Below are 18698 nucleotides of genomic sequence, written 5' to 3'. Positions count from 1 at the left end.
TTCCTATTGAACTGTTTGTTTTCTTCAGCTTTGGCAAAAACTACAATTAATACTATTGCTCTATTGTCTGTTACAATGTCCCAGAGAGAACCAGAGTCTTCAAATTTAGGAAAAAATCTGGGGCTCCGGCTAAGCTGATGTATGTTCTCCTATAAGGAGAGCTAAGTAATTCATCATGTTTCTCTTCCTACTTAGGCTGCCAGGAAGCTCAGAGCTAAAAGTTTCAATTACAGTAGGATCCTGAGCCTAGGTTTTCAGGTACAATTGATCCTTCATTATATGACTGGGATTTGAGGGGTTTAATTGCAGTCTTCTTTTAATGTTTCAATGGCTATTTCTTTTACTGAGAAGTACTTCAAAAGCATTTAAATTTTTCTCCATACTAACCAAAAGCCAATCTTTTCAGAACTATATGAGGATCTAACATATATATATTCTCTGAGCTTTGAGATTGGCCAGGACCTTTGTATTCCCCAGCCAACATCATCTCTTCCCTTTTTTTGGTACTGGAGAGTTAACCTTATGCAGCAGAAACTGTTTCCAATGAATTTCTGATTTTAAATGGTGTTCCAGGAAAAACAGATTAAGTTAGATGGATACATAATAATAGGTAGACCTAACTCTGAGTCTGCTTATAGTGTGCAGTAATTTTTAGAACAGTTATCAATAAAGTTCATAAACTTTTATGGGAAACGGGAGAAGCAAGAGAGAACTGGTCCAAACTTGTAATTAGACAACCCAGCTCAGAGGGGTGATGGAAATCTGGGGAGCCAAGAAGGGTACAGCATTTGCACCTTTGGGAACCTCATAGATTTGTTGGCTGGGTGGGGGGGTTGAGGGGAGGTCTGATTCATTGTCTTAAAGCTCAAGTCACTTTCTGATAAATTCCATGTACCTTTAATACTAAAAATAATCAGAATCCCATAATTTCTGCTGGAAGGGGCAGAATTAAGTAGAATAGTAGGATATCTGGGATGGTAAGCAAAAGGTGCAGATCTGCTCCCAGGATGATCAGAAAAATCTACAGCGTGCTTTTTGCATGTTCTTTTGGTGGAAACAGGGATTCTCAAATGTGAAAGTGCTGCCACTACGACAGATGTCTTTCAAGTTGGGTTTCCTGAAATAGCATTAGAACGGTTCTTCATAGGCTGATAATCTGTGAGGAAAATGTGGAAATCCATTAAATTAAAAAACTACTCTCCACCCTCTCAATTTTCCCCTTTTTGGAAAGCAATCTGTTCCAGTGTTTGGCAGTAAAAATGCCCAAAATGAGCCAATACCCTAAGAATGAGAAATTTTCATTGCCTGTTGTGGCATACATAGGAAACAGTGATCTGCATTTAGTGAGACATGGGAGAGGCCCTCCACTTTGGCCCGGAAGCCCTCCCATGTGCTCAAGATTATAAAATAGGTTATGCAGTGGTGTTTCTACTTCCCACGTCCTTTCGCCCAGGAGAGAAGAAAGTGTCTCTCCACTGCAATCACACAAAGTCCAACACACAGCTTCTGAAAAAGGGGAGAATTGGCCTCCAAGTAGCTGAAGGTGGCCTACGCCCAGGCCTTTACGAGTTAGGAGACCAATAATTTGGACCTGATTCCAAGGACTGCAGGAATTGGGGATTCAGAATTAATTAAGTTCTCCCCCAACCAAATGAAGGAGCTAAACTAGAAGGGAGTCCTAACCCAAGTACCCGCAGGGCCCATCAGGTTATGTGAATTAGTGGCACGTGCTCTGGAAGGCCTGGGACAAGCCAGAGGACACATCCCATCCACATGGAACAGCAGCTGGTCAGTGGTCACTATGAGAGAATCCAGGCCCACTGTGGTCTGACCTTCTCATGTGGGGAAGAGAATCCAGATTTCCTTATAAATTCCTCTAATTTTTCAATCCTGGACACTAATTTGTAAAAGTTTTTATATACACTTAAAGTGCCAAAGGAAACACTTTTATAAGGTAGAGCCAAACCTCAGGCCCACAGTTTGTCAACCTAAAGGAGGTCAGGCTCTATATTGAAGGGCCCTGGACTGCGGTGCCCCTGTACCAAGGGCCTGCTCACCTCCCATGGAGATTCACGGGCTTTTGGGGTGCTGAAGGTACAAGTCCTGGAGCAAACCAGCTCAGTGTGTCCCACCTACCGCTCCCAAACCTATGCAAAGACTGAACCCTTTGTGGCAAGATTCGTGTGAGCAGTTCATCGAACGTGTGCTCCTCAGAGAACACTCTAGCCGACACTAAACCTCTGTTATCCACCTGGCCTAAAACGCCACATGGCCATCCTCCTTTACCCTTGTCTGAAGCAGAGGAGGAAATTAGCATCTACTGACTCCCAATAATGTGCCAGTCACCATGCTCAGCTCTTTGTATTCCATTTCTCAGTTAACAGGCAGGAGTTAAATATTATTTTCCCCAATTTAAAGCTGAGAAAACATAAATCAGAGGCCCTGAAGTAACCACTAACAAGTGAGGCAACCAAGAGTTGTGTCCACGGCTGCTGATTAAAAGCCCATGGTCTCACCAATATTCAGTAACTTAATGGGCTGCCAGAAGGCTAACTTGTAGCCTAAAGAAATATTCTCTTGTCACCTCCCATTTCCTCCAAACTGCTCACCTTGGTGGCTTTTGGTCTACTTTTTTTTTCCCCTCAGAGTTCCCAGACTCTTCATCTGAGAACTGCCCTTGCTCAAAGGAATAACGTATCAGTAGCTAACAGCCACGCTGAACTTGTGACAGACCCGTGACTTGCATGGTGCACACGTACAAGCCAGGGACAGCGCTAACTGCCTGTGGGACTTCCCCACCTTCCGTTCTTCCTCTTTTTTTGCCTGCACATCCTGTACCCTTCCACTCCCCAGTTTCCCCTCTTCCTGGCTTCCCTGCCCACCTGCAATCCCTTGCCTCTACCTATTTCCTTCACCCCCAAAGTGAATACAGGTAGGAACAGAAGTCTAGCATTTTATGTGCCATACTTAGGGGTGACCACACATCCTAGTTTGCCAGGAGACTGGAGGTTTATGCCTGCTATTCTAGTTAACTATTAACGGTAGCCCCATCCCCTCAGTAGGACCTCAGATTGGACAATATGCCTCATGATCTCCTTGCATGTTTATTAAACAAAACAATACTTTTGTTTAAAAGAGTATGGGTCAAATGCCTCGAATTTTCCTCCTTGAGCCTGTCTCAACTTTTTCATTGCCATATTCTTGAGAAAAATACCTGTTTCATAAGAATTCCAGACCCCATATCTGCTAGGCATATTACCTACACAGACTAGAACCAACACCCGCTCATGGTTTCACATGATGTATTGTCTCTTGTTTTCCGTGGCAGGTGGAAGAATGGCAAGAAGGTGGCCCCGCTAGCCACAGGGATCACAATCCTGGAAATTCACCCTTCCAACTGCAAACACTCCCAAGTCTACTGGCCTCTAGGGCTGGAGCAAGGCGCTGGAACACAGCTCTAAAAGAAGACCTCAGGGAACTGAGCCCGAGGGAAATTCGGCTAGAAAACCAACTTAGAAAGAGGTCTGAAACACACCACTAGGAGGAAGGATCCACAAGGCACCAGCTGGAACTTTCCACCCTTTGGTCTGGATTCCTTCTCTTGCTCAACTGCTAGTTTCACTAAGATCTTTAGGCAAACTGAGATTGACAGAAAATGTCATTTCGAGAACTAAATGATGAAATATTTTTAAAGAGGTGAATGGAACTCTAAGAAAAACACAGAGGGCATAATTTACATTCTGGATTAGAGTTTAAGTATCCAGTCAAGAGAAGACAAAAGCTACTGAGAATCCACAAAGTAAGGACAGAAACTGTGTATCACTTAGTTCTCCAAACATCTAGCACTAAGCCCAGGAAGACAAAAGAATATTTCACATGCACTTTTTTCTTACAACTGTAAAACTATAAAATAGGTATAGTGGATATATATAATAAACCATGCAATTTCAAAAGTTTTGCCATATGTATAAGCCCATGAAATCATCACCATAATCAAGATGTTGCACAAATCCATCACCCCCAAAGCTTTGTTCAAGCTCTTTTTGAATCCTTTCCTCCCATCCCATCCTCAGGCAGCTAGTCAGTTATCTGCTTTCAACCACTTTACATCCCCATCAGCAGTACAGGAGTTCCAGTTCCTCCATATCCTCACCAACACTTAGTATGGTTGAGGTCTGTTTAATCATAGCTATTCTATAGTTGTGTGGTGGTATTTCATTGCGGTTTTAATTTGCATTTACCTAATGATTAATGATGTTCAACATCCTTTCATATGCTTATTTCCTGTGCATATAACTTTTTTGTTCAAATAATTTGCTTATTTTTTTAATTGAGTTATTTTGTGTTCTTATTATTGAGTTTTGACAATTCTTTATACATCCTTGGACACAAGCCCTTCACTGCAGATATAGGATTTTCAAGTATTTTCTCCTAATCTGTGTCTTATTTTTTCTTTTTCTGGTAAATATCTTTCAAAAGGCAGAAGTTTTTACCTTTGATGAAGTACAATATATCAAATTTTTCTTTTATCAACTGTGTTTTTGTTATTGTTCTAGAAAATCTTTGCCCATCCAAAGAAACTTTTGGCGGAGTTATGGATCTGCTCATTACCTTGATTGTAGTAATGTTCACCCTGATATACATACATATACAAAGATTTTCTGCTGTTTCGGATAAAAAGTTTCATGGTTTCAGCTTTTAAATTTAGGTTTATGATGAAACTATGAGTGAATTTTTGTATCTAGTACGGATTGCAGTTTTGGGTTTTTGTTGTTTTGTATTTGGATATCCAATTGTTCCAGCACCATTTGTTGAAGAGTATCCTTTCTCCAGCAATCTGTCTTCTTTGCACCTTTGTCAGAATTATACAAACCTCTAGGGAAAAAGCAGAACTCTCAAAAAAAGGCCCTGATTGACAGCTGCTGAAGTTTAAAATGTGCATAGTCTTTGATTCAGCAATTCAAACCATGGAAGTCCAGTCTAAAGAAATACAAGCACAAGGATGTGAGAATATGCCTAAATACTTGTAACAGCATTATTTACAACAAGGTAAAAACAAAAGGACATGGACATACTCCCTGATAGAAGGACTGAATAAATCCCAGGCCAACTCCAGCACAAAATCAATCTAGGTATTAAAAATAGTGAGTTGAAGCTACATACAGTTGAAGGTACCAGAAGAATACCTATGAAACATGTTAAAAAGTGCAAATGAGAACTGCAGATTAATATATCTATTATACAGATTAGGTAGTCTCTGATTATATTCTTGAAATACATGACAAAAACCTAAATATGTATCCATATGTTCATATATGTTTGCAAAAACCTGGGGAAAGTTGTATAAAAATAACTACCAGACTCATGATATTGCATTTCCTCCATGCACAGATTTTGGAATAGGGAAAGGGGCAAGATTACTACCTTCTTTACCTATTTCTAAACTGTCTGATTTGTTGCCTTGTTACCTTAAGCAGATATTATTTTGTAATTTTTAATCAAATCAAGTATAAAATAGTAGCCATGACATGCAGCAGATCTGCCACTCCATTTCACATCCACGCCACCAGTTGGAAAGAATTCTTACTGCCTTTTTTTTTTCTTTTTGGTGGTTGAAGTAGGGAGAAATATATTGGTGCATGGGAAATTCCACACTAAGTGTTAAGGGCTGAATATTATCCCCCCAGAAATTCAAATATTGAGATCCAAACCCCGATCACCTTAGAATGTGATTTTATTTAGAAATAGAATCATTGCAGATGTAATTTGTTAGGCTGAGAGCATACCAGATTAGGGTGGGCCCTTCATCCAGTATGACTGGTGTCTTTGTAAAAGCGTAAATTTGGATAGAGACACACACACAGGGAGACCGCCACACGACAGTGGAGTGGTACTGCCAAAACCCAGGAATGCCTCTGCTTGCCAGCAAACCACAGAAGTCAGGAGGGAGGCACAAAACAGTCTCCCTCCAAGCCCTCAGAAGGAACCAACCCTGTTCACACCTTGATTTAGATTTCAGCCTCCAGATATGTGAGACAATACATTTCTGTTGCTTAAGCCACCCAGCCTGTGGCACTTTGCTAGGACAGCCCTAGGAAATTAATGCACTAAGCTACCAAGAATTTAAGTCCCAAGCCAAATAGCTACCATCAGTACAATCACAGCCCCCTGCTCAGTTCCCAGGGAACAGCCTCAGGAGACCTGGAAAGTACAGTGTGGGGAAGTTGGGGGTTCCTATGGCCAGGATCCTCACTGAACTTAAACCACCTGATGATGTAACTGGCCTGTTGCTAGGCTACCACCTCCACACCTTTAGGCAATAAGCTTTATTGCACTACGTAGAGAGCTCGGCCCAGTGCCCCGAGCTGAGACAGAGATGCTAGTGCTCCACCTACCACTGGGAGAACAAGCCTGGTAATAAACCCTTTCACCCCAAAGAACGTTTTGCTATCAATTTCTTTGGTCACATTGAATCCATAGCGAACTTGCCCGGGGCTGAAACCCATTGACAAGACAATTGGTAAAGTTGGTAGGGATCATTGTTGACCGAAGAAAAAGACAGGCTGCCCTTATGGGAGGGGTGCTTCAGCGGGCTGCCCCTGTGAATGGGGAGACAGTAAACTATCCCCCAATGGGTATATGGTCTGAGGTGTCTTGCCTCCTAGAGGCCTGGGCCCCACCCCAGGACTGGAGGCAAGTGGAGGTGACACCTGAGGCAGTAGGGGTGGCCCTTGGTATAGTAAGTAGGTCTTTTGAGAGACAGAGCACCCTTGAGGCAGCGGGGGCTGGGGGTTGGCTGCTTCTCACAGTATTAAAAAAGTCTACAGAAGAGAAGGACATACTCCTGATAAAGACCCAGCAGCTGAAAGTTCCCCCAGGAGAGGAGCAGCCCCCTCCCCAGGTCGTGGAGCCCTCTATGCTCCACCCTACACTCAGGCTGAGCTGGTGGATTTGGGTCCCGGTTTAGGCAGAAGCCCTCTGAGTCAATATCAGCTTGGCTCCTGCATCTGTGGGACTCAGGGGTGAGTGGAAGTGTTCTGTTGGGATGAGACATGGGAAAGCTGTCTTCCCTGACAGTGCAGCCCACCTGAGGCAGTGATTACAAAATGCATATCAGACCCCAGGGAGTCACTCCCTCCTCGATTGGCTTATGGCTGCACTTTGTGCTGTGTGGCCCCATCAGGGTGATCTACCATCCTCTCCCATTAGATGGCAGATGTATGCTGATCTCCAACAGGTGTTACAAGAGCTAGGCATAAGAAATGCCATCTAAAGCCCAGAAAATTATGGCCCAGATGAAGAGACTTTCACTACTGGTATGAGAAATATCGTGCTTCCAATGGCTCCCACATCCCTCTTTGGGTCTCTAGTGACCATTCTTTCCCCTCACTTATGGCATCCCATAAGCAAGGTGACGCATACAGTAGCAGACTTAAGAGAGGCTGAAGCAATGAGAATCGGGAAGGAAAATAAGGTCTGCTACTCATAAGAAGAATTTAAAGGGCCCCATGAAGGTTACCAGGACCCAGATGTGGGTTGATTTAATACAAGCAGGAGCAGATGGAAGGAAATTAGATGGGAAGTCAAATAGGATCTTACTGGAGCTATGGCAACAACTGAAACCAGAGCAGCAGTTCCAGCCATTAAGACCAAAGAGGCAGAGGTCAGAGACAGAGCCACAAGTCCAGCCTGGGTGTTTGCAAGACTTCCTTCTGGAGAGTGAGCCAACCTCACTTGAGCCCACACAGGAAGATGATAAGGGAACACAGTTTGACTGAGGGGAAGGTCGAGGTATCTTCCCTGAGGGACCAGGGGTGACTGGAGGCCACATGTTGAAATAGCTATCCATTGTTCCCCAGTGAACATACCATGTGTCCTGGCCCTGGTGGACACTGATTCATGGTAACCCTGGGGATTCTGGTCACAACTCTGGAATCTGGTCACAACTCTGGAAAGGGGCAGAGCTATAATACACTTTGATAGAAAAACTGGCTGCTGTGTATCACACCTTGCGGGCCACAAACCCATCACTGGAATGGCCCTGATAAAGGCAATAACCACCTATCCCATCTTGGGGTGGGTACAAGACTGGACCCAAAAGCCAAGGAATGGTGTGGCACAAACGCCCACACTGGCCAAGTAGGGTGCCTACCTACAGCAGTGCAGTGCTCTCTCTAGTAGCCCCTTGAGTGAAGAACTCCAATGCTTATTGGGGCTGGTGTCATATACTAGTGAAAAGCAGGAAGAACTTGCTTTTGAACCATTAGTAACAGAGAGTCCCCATCAGGAGGGAAGAGCCCCTATACCCAAAGATGCATGGTGCACAGATGGCTCCAGCCATGGGCAGCCCCCAAAATGGAGGGCCACAGCTTTCCATCCTAAGACTGAGACAATATGGATGGAAGATGGTGAGGGGAAGAGCAGCCAATGGGCAGAGTTGCAGGCCGTGTGGCTTGTGATCAGCAAGGAGCCCTCCCCTATAGTTGTACTGACAGCTGGGCTGTCTATCAGGGCTTGACCCTGTGGCTACCAACCTGGTACCATGCCAACTGGCTGGTTGGTCACCGACTCCTTTGGGGGCAAGAGTTGTGGCAAGACTTATGGGCTTGTGGTCAGAATAAAATAATTCCAGTATACCATGTGACAGGTAATTTGCCACTGGCATTCCCAGGAAATGATGAAGCAGATAAATTGGTCCAGATACATTGGTTAGAAGGAAAGCCTGACTCTGATGTAGCCCAATGGTTCCATCAGCATTTGTTGCATGCAGGGAAAAAGACAATGTGGGCTGTAGCCCGTCAGTGGGGCTTGCCTTTGACCTTTGAAGAAGTTAGTAGAGTCCAGAAGGAGTGTGTCTTGTGCTCCAAAAAGGACTTACACTGAGTTCCACAGCAACATGGGACAATAGCTAAGGGGCCTATACCCCTCATTAGGTGGCAGATAGTCTACATTGGGCCTCTACCTGTGTCAGAAAGACATCAGTAAGCCATGACTTGTGTGGACACAGTTACTGGACTTCTGGTTGCTTTTCCTACCCGTTGTGCAGACCAGCAGATGACCAAAAGAGGCCTGAAGCATCTCTTTGCTGCCTATGGCTGACCACAGGTAATTGAGTGTGATCAGGGCACCCATTTTACTGGACATACACTGCAAGAATGGGTGTGACAGCTAGTAATCATATGGCAGCTTCATGTGCTATACAATCCTACCACAGCAGAGGCATGATAGAGAGGCACAATGGCTTGTTAAAGTCCAGACTAAAGTCAGATACCAGTAGTCTGCAGGGATGGTCAGTCCACTTATGGACTGTGCTATGGCATTTGAACGAGAGACCCTGAAAGGGAGCCCTGAGCCCCCTAGACAGGTTAAGACTTATGGCTGCCTCCCTTACAAAACTGCAAGTACAAACCAAGGAAGAATCACTGAAGCTGAGGTTCGGCCACCAGAATAACATCTTGCTGTCAGCACCAACTGCACTGAACCCCGGAGACTCCATTGAGTGGACATGGCCTTGGACCTTTCGACACATAGACCAATGATGGCTGGCTCTCCTGGCACCTTTGGGACAAGGCCGGGAAGCTAGCCTCCTGTGTATTCCTGGAATAACAGCAGAGTGGCCCCCAAAGGTCACAGTAGTATATCCTGAATGGCCAGAAGGTTGGAGCATCTTAATGGAGAGTTTTGTTTTATATTTATGGCCAGTGTGTGCACCTCCAGTAGCATATAGACCCTTCAGTAACCCCTACAGGGAAAGAAGTAAAAGTATGGTATACTAGACCTGGAAGGGACCCCCTTCCTCCTATAGTCCTATCACAGGACCACTCTCTTGCATGCATCCTACCTGATGGACAAGATGACAAGATCTGCTTATGTTGGTGTCATTAAAACATGTGTCTTATTGCCCCTAAAGTCTTTGTGGATTGGGAACTTCCTCTGGCTTGAGGCTTATTATAATCTTTGTTACCTGTATCAAAATCTTGTTGTATCTTAATTTTTGTTATTATCTCTTAGTTGTTGTTATCCTCTGTTACTATTGTGGAATCTGGTTACAGTGTTCCAGCTTTCTCACACAGGGACCACTGCCGAAGATTGAAAGCATGTAGATTGTAAGGCGAGAATCCTGGAGGGATGGAGTGTGGAGAAGTTGGGGTTCCTATGGCCAGGATCCTCACTGAACTTAAACCACCTGATGATGTAACTGGCCTGTTGCTAGGCTACCGCTCCACACCTTTAGGCAATAAGCTGTTATTGCACTATATAGAGAGCTCAGTCCAGTGCTCTGGGTGGAGGCAGAGACACTAGTGCTTGACCTACCACTGGGAGAACAAGCCAGGTAATAAACCCTTTCACCCCAAAGAACGTTTTGCTGTCAATTTCTTTGGTCACATTGAATTCATAGTGAACTTGCCCAGGGCTAAAACCCATTGGCAAGACACACAGGCAGTCCCACTCCCCCTCGTTACAGGTGGTTTGTACACCAGGGTGTCATGCACAACTAGGAAAAAGCATGCAGCAGGCAGAAGGGACTACGGAATCTGCGTCTTTCTCCTCAAATGCACAATTACAAAGAAACTGTGAGGAAGGACTTGTCAGGAAAAGATCAGGACAGATCTATTCTTGCAGACAAATAAGGAGCCAGTTCTCCTGGCAACTCTCCACTTGTCTCCCTTCTTAGGCACACAGGCGGTAATCCCTCTCTCTTAAGAAAGAGAATGAGAAGGAAATTAGCATTTTAAAACTTGAGAGAGGCTTTACTCTTATAAATGCAAACTCAAAGAGCAGCTCCACAGTAATCCAGCCTCTTTGCCTTCGTTGGGATTGGAAACCTCTGTGCCATTGTGGCCACTGCAATAAGAAAGGAACCTGCCTGGGAAAGCCTGTGTTGTGACTCCTCATGACACTAATTTTTCATCATGAAAGTGAGTTCCACGACAGCAATAGGTTCTTCATTAAGATAATTTATACAGTTAGTTAACAAGCATTCAGAAACAAATCAAAATATCCCCAGATACAAATAATCAACCAGACAATCTGAGGCTCTCCTGGAGGCCAATTTGAAATGGATTCTGAAGTCAACTTACACTGTTGTCCTTGTTGGAAAGAAGCAAGTCCCAGAGGCTGGCTACCCAAAGATCCTGCAGAAACCCTGATATCCGATTGTTGCAAGGATGAAACCCTCGTCTGCCCTTGGTCTCTGGAAAAGTGTCACTGAGATCTGTCTTAACGCAACTATCTTTCACATCGCAGCCCATAATTTCAATTCTCACAGTCAACTGTGAAGCACATTTCCTGTGTTTTAGAGAGGCCTCCCTTTAGCCATGCAGCACACAAGGTGCTCAATGTTGGCTGCCCTTGCCTAGGACATTGACCAGAAGTAGAGGAGGCAGAAAGAAGCCATTGTTCAGGTGTTCTCTAAGGTTGGTTTTCATTTTTTTCAAACCCACTGTTAAATAGGTTCAGACTCAGCATAAAAAGAACATGCTATGTAGACACAATCATTTGGTCCCAGTTTATGAAAGGCAGGCATACCCAGCCCTCTGGAAATACAGAGATAGAACAAGTCAAAAGGCAATATGGTTTCAGTAGTGTATGAGTTTCATGCAGCTGCTATAACAAAGTACTGCAGACTGGGTGGTTTAAAACAACAGAAATTTATTCTCTTACAGTTCTAGAGGGTGAAATCTAGAATCAAGATGTTGGCAGGGCCACGTTCCCTCCAAAGGCCCTAAGGAAGGAAACTTCCTTAATTCTTCTAACTTCTGGTGGTTGCCAGCAGCCTTGGCCTCCCTTGGCTGTCTTCCCTGCCTCTATCTTCACATGGCTTTCTTTCCTATGTCTTCAAATCCCTCCTCATAAGGACACCAGTCACTGAATTTAGGGTTTACCCTAATCCACTATGACCTCATCTTAATTCAATTACATCTGCACAGACCCTATTTCCAAATAAGGCAACATTCACAGGTTACAAGGTTAGGGCTTCAATACATCCTTTGGGGGGCTACAACTCAACCCACAACGGTGCATAAGACATGGAGGCCAGGAAGTGAGCCTGAATCTTGGTCCCTTAGCAGCCATGTCAGTTAGGAAGGCCAAAGGTGCAAGCAATAAAATACTCCACTAATGCACAGGCTTCAACAAGCAGAAAGAGGTGGTCTTTTCCTCACTACTGGAACCTCCCTTATCAAAGCACAACCTCAGCTGCAACAAATGAAGGGAGAGGGAGAAGGCCTAGGCCATTGGGCATGGGAAAGACGACCTCGGCAAGATGAGGGACCCACGTGACATCAGCATTAAGTGACAGAGCCAGCTGAGATTTTGGAAGCACCAAAATATGCTAAAGGCACAAAAAAAGTCTGTGCCTGACTCCCAACACTGTCCTTTTCCAGTCCTTGGCCTGAGGGTTTAGACCGGGTGATAAATTTGATGCTTTATCACCAGTTAGCAGCTAAATTGGGATCAGACATTTTTTTTTAAGTTAACATAAAATGATAGTAACTAATTCTACTAGACTCTAAGGAGATCTTTAGACAAACATCTCAACTATTTCTTCTTGCTTCACTTAAACAAAGCCTCCGTTTAGATTTGTGCCCAAGGGGACCAAGGGAAGCACACTGCAGTCATTGAGTGTTTCTGGACTAATTTTGTTTGCTGACCACTGAGAGTCCCTGAACTGCTGCTGTTCCAGGCGTCAAACAGCCCTAGGGAGGCGAGCCTGCTCTCCAGTGGCCTTGGGGTTGTCCAGGGCTGACTCTTCCAGGGTCCAGATTATAGGACTAATTTACATGGTAGAGTCCATGCAGAGAGAAGGGGGGAGGAGAAGGCTTATCTGGAACATGTAACAAAATGCAAAAGTTGCCTAACACTCCAAGATAAGCCAGTAGAGTCAACTTTAAACATACCCATTAGGCAATGGATACCCAGGGGGCAGAGAGTTTTCCCCAAGGCTCACATTTTGCAAGTCACTTGGTAGAGATTTTGCTGACAAATTGCTGAGAAAGACCCAATGATGTAAGGTAACATTTTGCTACTGAGAGACCCCCAAATTAAGGATAACTCCAAGTTTTCTTTATGAACAATAAGGCCCAATGCTTTGTGCTTGCTTACTCAACTATGAGAGACGGAAAGAATAGAAAAATCTAGAATTAATTTAAGGAGAAACCTGTGCCCAGGTAAGAATAGCTATGGCTTATTTCTAACCAATTGCTCTTGAGCTCTCCAACCTTATCCCTCCCTTTCCCCCATTTTTGTTCTAAACGTGGAATGAATACAGATGTGATCAGACTTGATTACCAGCATTCAACATCTCTATAGTTTGGATGAATGCCATGGGCTCCAGTTGAAGAGACTCTTAAATGGCACTTGGGAAGTTCAATTTAAGGACGACATTGCAGCCTACTTCCCACAGATATGTGGACCACCAAAAAGAAGGTATCCCTAGGTCAACACAGGCAACCACTGCACTTCAACAAAACACATGACAGCATGTCTGAGCCAATGGGGCCACTTGCTCTAATTCTATTGATTAATAACAACAGCACCAGTAAGTGAAGAGCTTCCTGCATTCTCATCTTCTGCACTACAGAGAAGCAGGTAAGAAGTAAGCTCAGGAGTCAAACCACCTGGTTCAAATTCTAGCTCAGCTCACTTCTAACTGTCCAGCCTTGGCCAAATCATTTACCCTCTCTAGCTTTATCTACAAAATGTGAATAAACGTGGTTACAGGAGGTAAATGAGCTAGATAATTAAAATAAAACTCCTTAGCACAGAGCCACGCACACAGCACATACTCCATAAAAGCAGACTGCTGTCATTATCCTCCCTGCTCTGTGTCCCTTATGTCAGTTTGCTCTGCTTGGAAAGTGTCATATTTGCCAAGGTTATCCCCCTGCCTGGTGGGACTGGTCTAGTGGTCTCCAACTGACCTTCTAGAGGGTTCTGCTGTCTCACATCTAAGAGAAAATGTGGAAGTGGCATAATGACAGAGAAATAAGTCCAGAACAATCCCCACTCCAAGTCAAAGTGAAATCTACCAGCTACGGCAACACAGTGAAAGTACAAGATCATCCTGGGGAGGGAGTACTCTGACCTCCTAAAATCTCCAAATATTATTCAGTTAAAAACTTAAACTTTTTTCTACGCTGATGGACAGTGACTGTGAAGGGGTATGTGGAGGACTTGGTGAAGGGGGGAGCCTAGTAAACATAATGTTCTTCATGTAATTGTAGATTAATGATACTAAAAATAAAAAAAAGAACTGCTTCTAAAAAAAAAAAAAAACCTTAAACTTTTTTACCAGCCCAGAATTTAACAAGAAACCAGAAAGATTCCTAGGATCTGGCTTTCTCTCTACCCTTCCTCATTCCACCCTTTTTTGGAAATGCTAATGCACAGGTATCAGACAAAAATGAGAGTGAAAAAAATGTGGTAAAGCAAACAGAATGGTCCAAGCTGGGAAGCCAAGAGCCAGCTGATGGATAAAAGTTCTGTACTTTCTAGATCTGTCCTGGAGAAATGTTAGTCTCAGGAAAGACCGGCAGATGATTAAATTGGAACCTTTATAGAAAGCCTTATAAGAAGATGGTTACACACAGACTCTACCATTAGAATTTGCTAGAATTTGTTTCCCATACTCCTACTATCACATTCCACTCCATCCTTATAATAACTATACCACAGGCAAGGGTGTGTGGGCCTCCTTTGTTTCAAACTCTGTCTCATTCATCTTTCTCCTGCTCTCCTCCTTTCCTAGCCTCCAGAAAAATGAATCTGGTGGCCCACTGAAGACATACGGTCTGAAGAAGTACACATTCCGTATGGCCAAGTGTGTCCCCACTCTCATACGCATAAGAGTCACTCTGATGGACACACGCAGCCCAGTAATTAACACAGTCAGGAAACCCATGAAAAATTTAAAATATCGAGGCCAGAAGTAATCTCATTGCTATTTAAAAAAAAACACCACCACTTAGCCTTTTTCTACTGAAAAGTCCCCTTTGCTTTCCTGAAAGAGCCTGTTTCAAATCTGCTTCTTTAAAAATTTGCAACTCGTCTGAGTCCCTCCAAGAAAAAAAAAAAGTCCACTGTGCAGAGGAGAATGGGAAGAGGGAAGGATTCATATTTGCTCATTTCAAAAAGCAGGGGTGGTCGTTTAAACCTTCCTATCCCTTCGGATCCTATTATATTTTTAACTGCAGAAGCTCCCAGCCAGGGCTCGAGTGGGATGCAACAGCAGTTTTAACATTCAAGGGAGCAGATGAACTTGCCGCCGTTTGTGTGACTGAATGAGAAATTACCCAGCTCAGCCCTGCTTGGGGCAACGCGTCGCTCGCTTCGCCAGTGCTGGATTTGGGTCAAACAGCTAAATCTCAAACCAGAGAATATCAGCATCATTTTGTTTTGCAAAGCAGCAGGTATTGGTAATGATGCTCAAACCTGACCAAAGATGCCATTTCCTGAGCAAGGGAGTTGGTTGCTGGACTCAGACGAGAGAGTGACTGGATTCAGTCCTGCCACATTCCCAGGGCCACAGGCCCTCTGGATGGGCATCATCTGATAGGGGCTTGTAAAATCGATTAAGAAAAGATACTGGGCTTTCCTTGCCTTGCCTCTTTTGTTTCTGGATATTTGTACAATAAACTGACTCCTCAGTCCTATTAGGAACCTCTGGGAAGGCTTCTCTGATGCATTTTCTTCATTCCAGCTCATCTAAATTGAATGTTTGCATTAAAAATTAATGAGGTTGTATGAGAAGGTTAAAAAGATTTGTGCCAGGAGGGTGGGGCTTCGACTTCATTCATTACTGCCCCACGAACATGATTTCCATGGCGACCTCCATGGCCACAGAATCTAGGCATCGTAAAGCATCCCATTCCCTCAGAAATCGGAAACGTCCTTCCTATACGGTGGTGTCCTGAGGGCAAAAAGGGGAAGAAGAAATCCCAGACAGCAAACAGAAACCATGACAAAGATAACCACAAGGAATGTAAATAAAATATTAGAGGCAGCTCACTCACCACCTCACCCGCACCAGCCACCTTCCCCCGAAGCAGAAAGTGAAAACATATTAGTTGTGTTTTTATTTAAAAAGAGTAGAGCTGCTACTGGGGAAAGAAGGCATGAATATGGAAAAGATTTTTCTTCCCTTGGCTCACTTTCATAATGGCAAGGTTTGAGACATACTTTTAAAAGAGAATCGGGACTGTTTACCAATTTAAACGTGGGGAGTATGAAGTTGAACCCCGTGTTGATAAGTACATCCCAACAGAGGTTTGATCTCAGTGATAAGCCCTGTTCACCTGAGCTTTCAAACACCCAAAGCCCAGGCTCTCTCAACGTGACACCTCAAAATGAAATAAATGCATTGCAAATGCAGACTGTAATAAGCTAGACTCAAGCCAAGTGCACATGTGTACATTTCACTGAAGAGCCAGGACATTTCCAGCAAGGAACGATCGCCACGCAGGACGCAAGCCAGAGCTCTCGCCTGCCAAGGGTCACGTGCTCTGGAGCGCACAGGAGTCCCTACACGAAACAGGCCAATAGAAACAGCGTCAGGAGACAAAATCCACAAACTCCACAAAGGAATGGATCACCAGACCATAAAAGCCACCTCAAGGAACTCTGCCCTCATCTCTCTAAGGACTTCCAAGAGCCACTCTCCTTCCCTGAATGGGGAACGCTCCACTCGCACCTCAGTCACTCTCCCCTCTAGAAGGGAACCCAAGCCCTGAGCTGAAGGAGGAATACAAATGCACAACTGGTGACTGGTGCTACCACCAAAATACATTAACATCACCTTTGGCCAATCATTCAGAGCCTGCTGTTGATATTCTCTTAGACAAGGAGGCAGTTAGAGGCTGGTCACCCACCACCCCATCTCCAAGGCTAAAGGGCCCTTTTCTTGTTTAGTCTGTTTGAGACCCAAGGGAATTGGCCCTGTGTCAGGTCCTGTTAATGTTAACCCATTCCCGTAAATTTCAGGCCCAGGGAGGCTTGCAAAGCGCCTGTGGAGCACGTGTTTCTGCTAAACGCAATGCCCTCTGCAGGTGAATCCTCAGTATGAGCATTTACAGGCAAAGGTGAGCCTCTCCCAGCACCTGAGGGATCATCTGTGTGGAGCTTTCGATTTTCATTGAGAAACTTCCCAAGCCAGCCAGGGCTCCCAGCCTCCACTGTCCTAAGTCTTCAGACAGGCTCTGCCTCCAGCAGCTCTCTATTTTACTACTAAAACACTTCTTCAAAGTTCACTATGAAACAATATGGCTCTGAGCCTGCCAAAAGCGTAACTGCAGGTTTCAGTGGATTTTATCTGGCTGGGTAGCTGCCCTCCCCCTTGAGAAAATCTGCAGGCAAAGGCAGTCCTCAAACCTTGCAGTCAGAGCTATTCCAGGGTCCCAGGCGTCACTGAATGATCTCCCCTTGGAAAAAGTCCCTCTTTCTCACTTGGACTCTCTTCCCCAATCCCTAGCTTCAGAATCAACATGAAAAGGCAGTTTGGCATCTCAGTAGACAGCACTAAAAAACTTGTGATGGGATGACCCGGACATAACTATTCCTGAACTTAATTTTTGATTTTCAAATATCTGGGGTAGCTTGGGTTCAGGGGAGATGAAGGGAGAGTGCCAGCAAATAGGAAAAAAATGAAATAAAATAAGTAGCATACCATGACCAAGCCAAACCAAGCTTAATATTTCCAAATTATATTGGCAAATGGACGCCTTCACAAATCATTTGTTCTGTCTTCCCTGGAGACAAAAAAAAAAAAAATCTGGATGCAAAAACCTTAACCCCAGACCAGTAAACTGTGTCAGTGCAATACAATCTAAAATTGCTGGTCAGAAAAGTCCAACCATACTTAGACCAACATGCACACAAACACCCCAAGCCGAAAGTTGTCCCGCCCGAAGCGATGCGTTCGTCAATTTCATCGCCCCCCTCGCCCCGCCAGGGTGCCCCGCGCTGGGCTGAGCCGACGGCACCAGGCTCTCACTCGTGCGTGGTACACGACCGCTTCGGGCAAATCCCTCCCAGTGGGCAGACGCGCCACCTCGGCTCCCCGGCCCGGACACCTCCTCCTCCAGGCTGGCCCCCCGCCATCCCGGTGCCCCTTACCTGCAGGCGCTCGGTGGCCGGCTGCCACATCTTCCAGCCGCGGGGTTTGGCAGGGGAGACGCTGGAGTGACTCTGGAGGGCGCCGGGGTACGAGGGGCTGCGGTCCCGCTTTACATGTGGGTGGGGGTCCGCGCGACGTGCGTCCTGGAGCCGGTGACCGCCGCCGGGTGGGCGCGGGGGGCCGCGAGCAGGAGGAGGCGGCGCGGCGCACGGCTGCCGGCAACTTGTGGGCACGGCCGCGCCGGCTGTCCTGGCGCAGCTGCGAGAGGACTGCGCAGCTCCGCCCGGCCCGCGAGCGCACGGCGGCGGCGGCGGCCGCTCCCTCCTCCTCCCCCGCCGCCGCCGCCCGGACCTGCGCGCTCTGAGCATGCCCGGGGCCCGCACCCGCTCGAGGCCCGCTCCCGGGGCCGCAGATCCCCGCCCGGGCCGCGGCCAAGCCCAGCCGGCGGCCCGCTGCCCGCGGCGCCCGGGCGGGATGAGGTTCGGGAGAGGGGACGGGCGGGCCCTGAGAGCGGGTCTGCCTGAAGGAGAAGCCGTAGCCCCCTGGGGGCTCCAGCCTCGGTTCAGCTGGAGGCTCTGAATCCCCC

At 45.7% G+C, this 18698-nt stretch overlaps 1 protein-coding gene across 1 annotated transcript in view; it reads right to left on the bottom strand.

Annotated features, from left to right (window-relative positions):
- The window catches only part of PID1 (phosphotyrosine interaction domain containing 1), a 225872-nt gene extending 207421 nt beyond the window's left edge, over positions 1-18451 (bottom strand). Inside the window, exon 1 of the mRNA XM_036913027.2 lies at positions 18112-18451. Coding sequence (XP_036768922.1) covers positions 18112-18141 — 30 coding nt within the window. The 5' untranslated portion in view covers positions 18142-18451. The remainder of the gene's footprint in view (positions 1-18111) is intronic.
- Positions 18452-18698: the final 247 nt, after the last annotated feature.

This window comes from Manis pentadactyla, chromosome 6, assembly GCF_030020395.1.
Source record: "Manis pentadactyla isolate mManPen7 chromosome 6, mManPen7.hap1, whole genome shotgun sequence".
Classification (NCBI taxonomy): domain Eukaryota; kingdom Metazoa; phylum Chordata; class Mammalia; order Pholidota; family Manidae; genus Manis; species Manis pentadactyla.
This window is presented reverse-complemented; position numbering and strand designations above follow the sequence as displayed.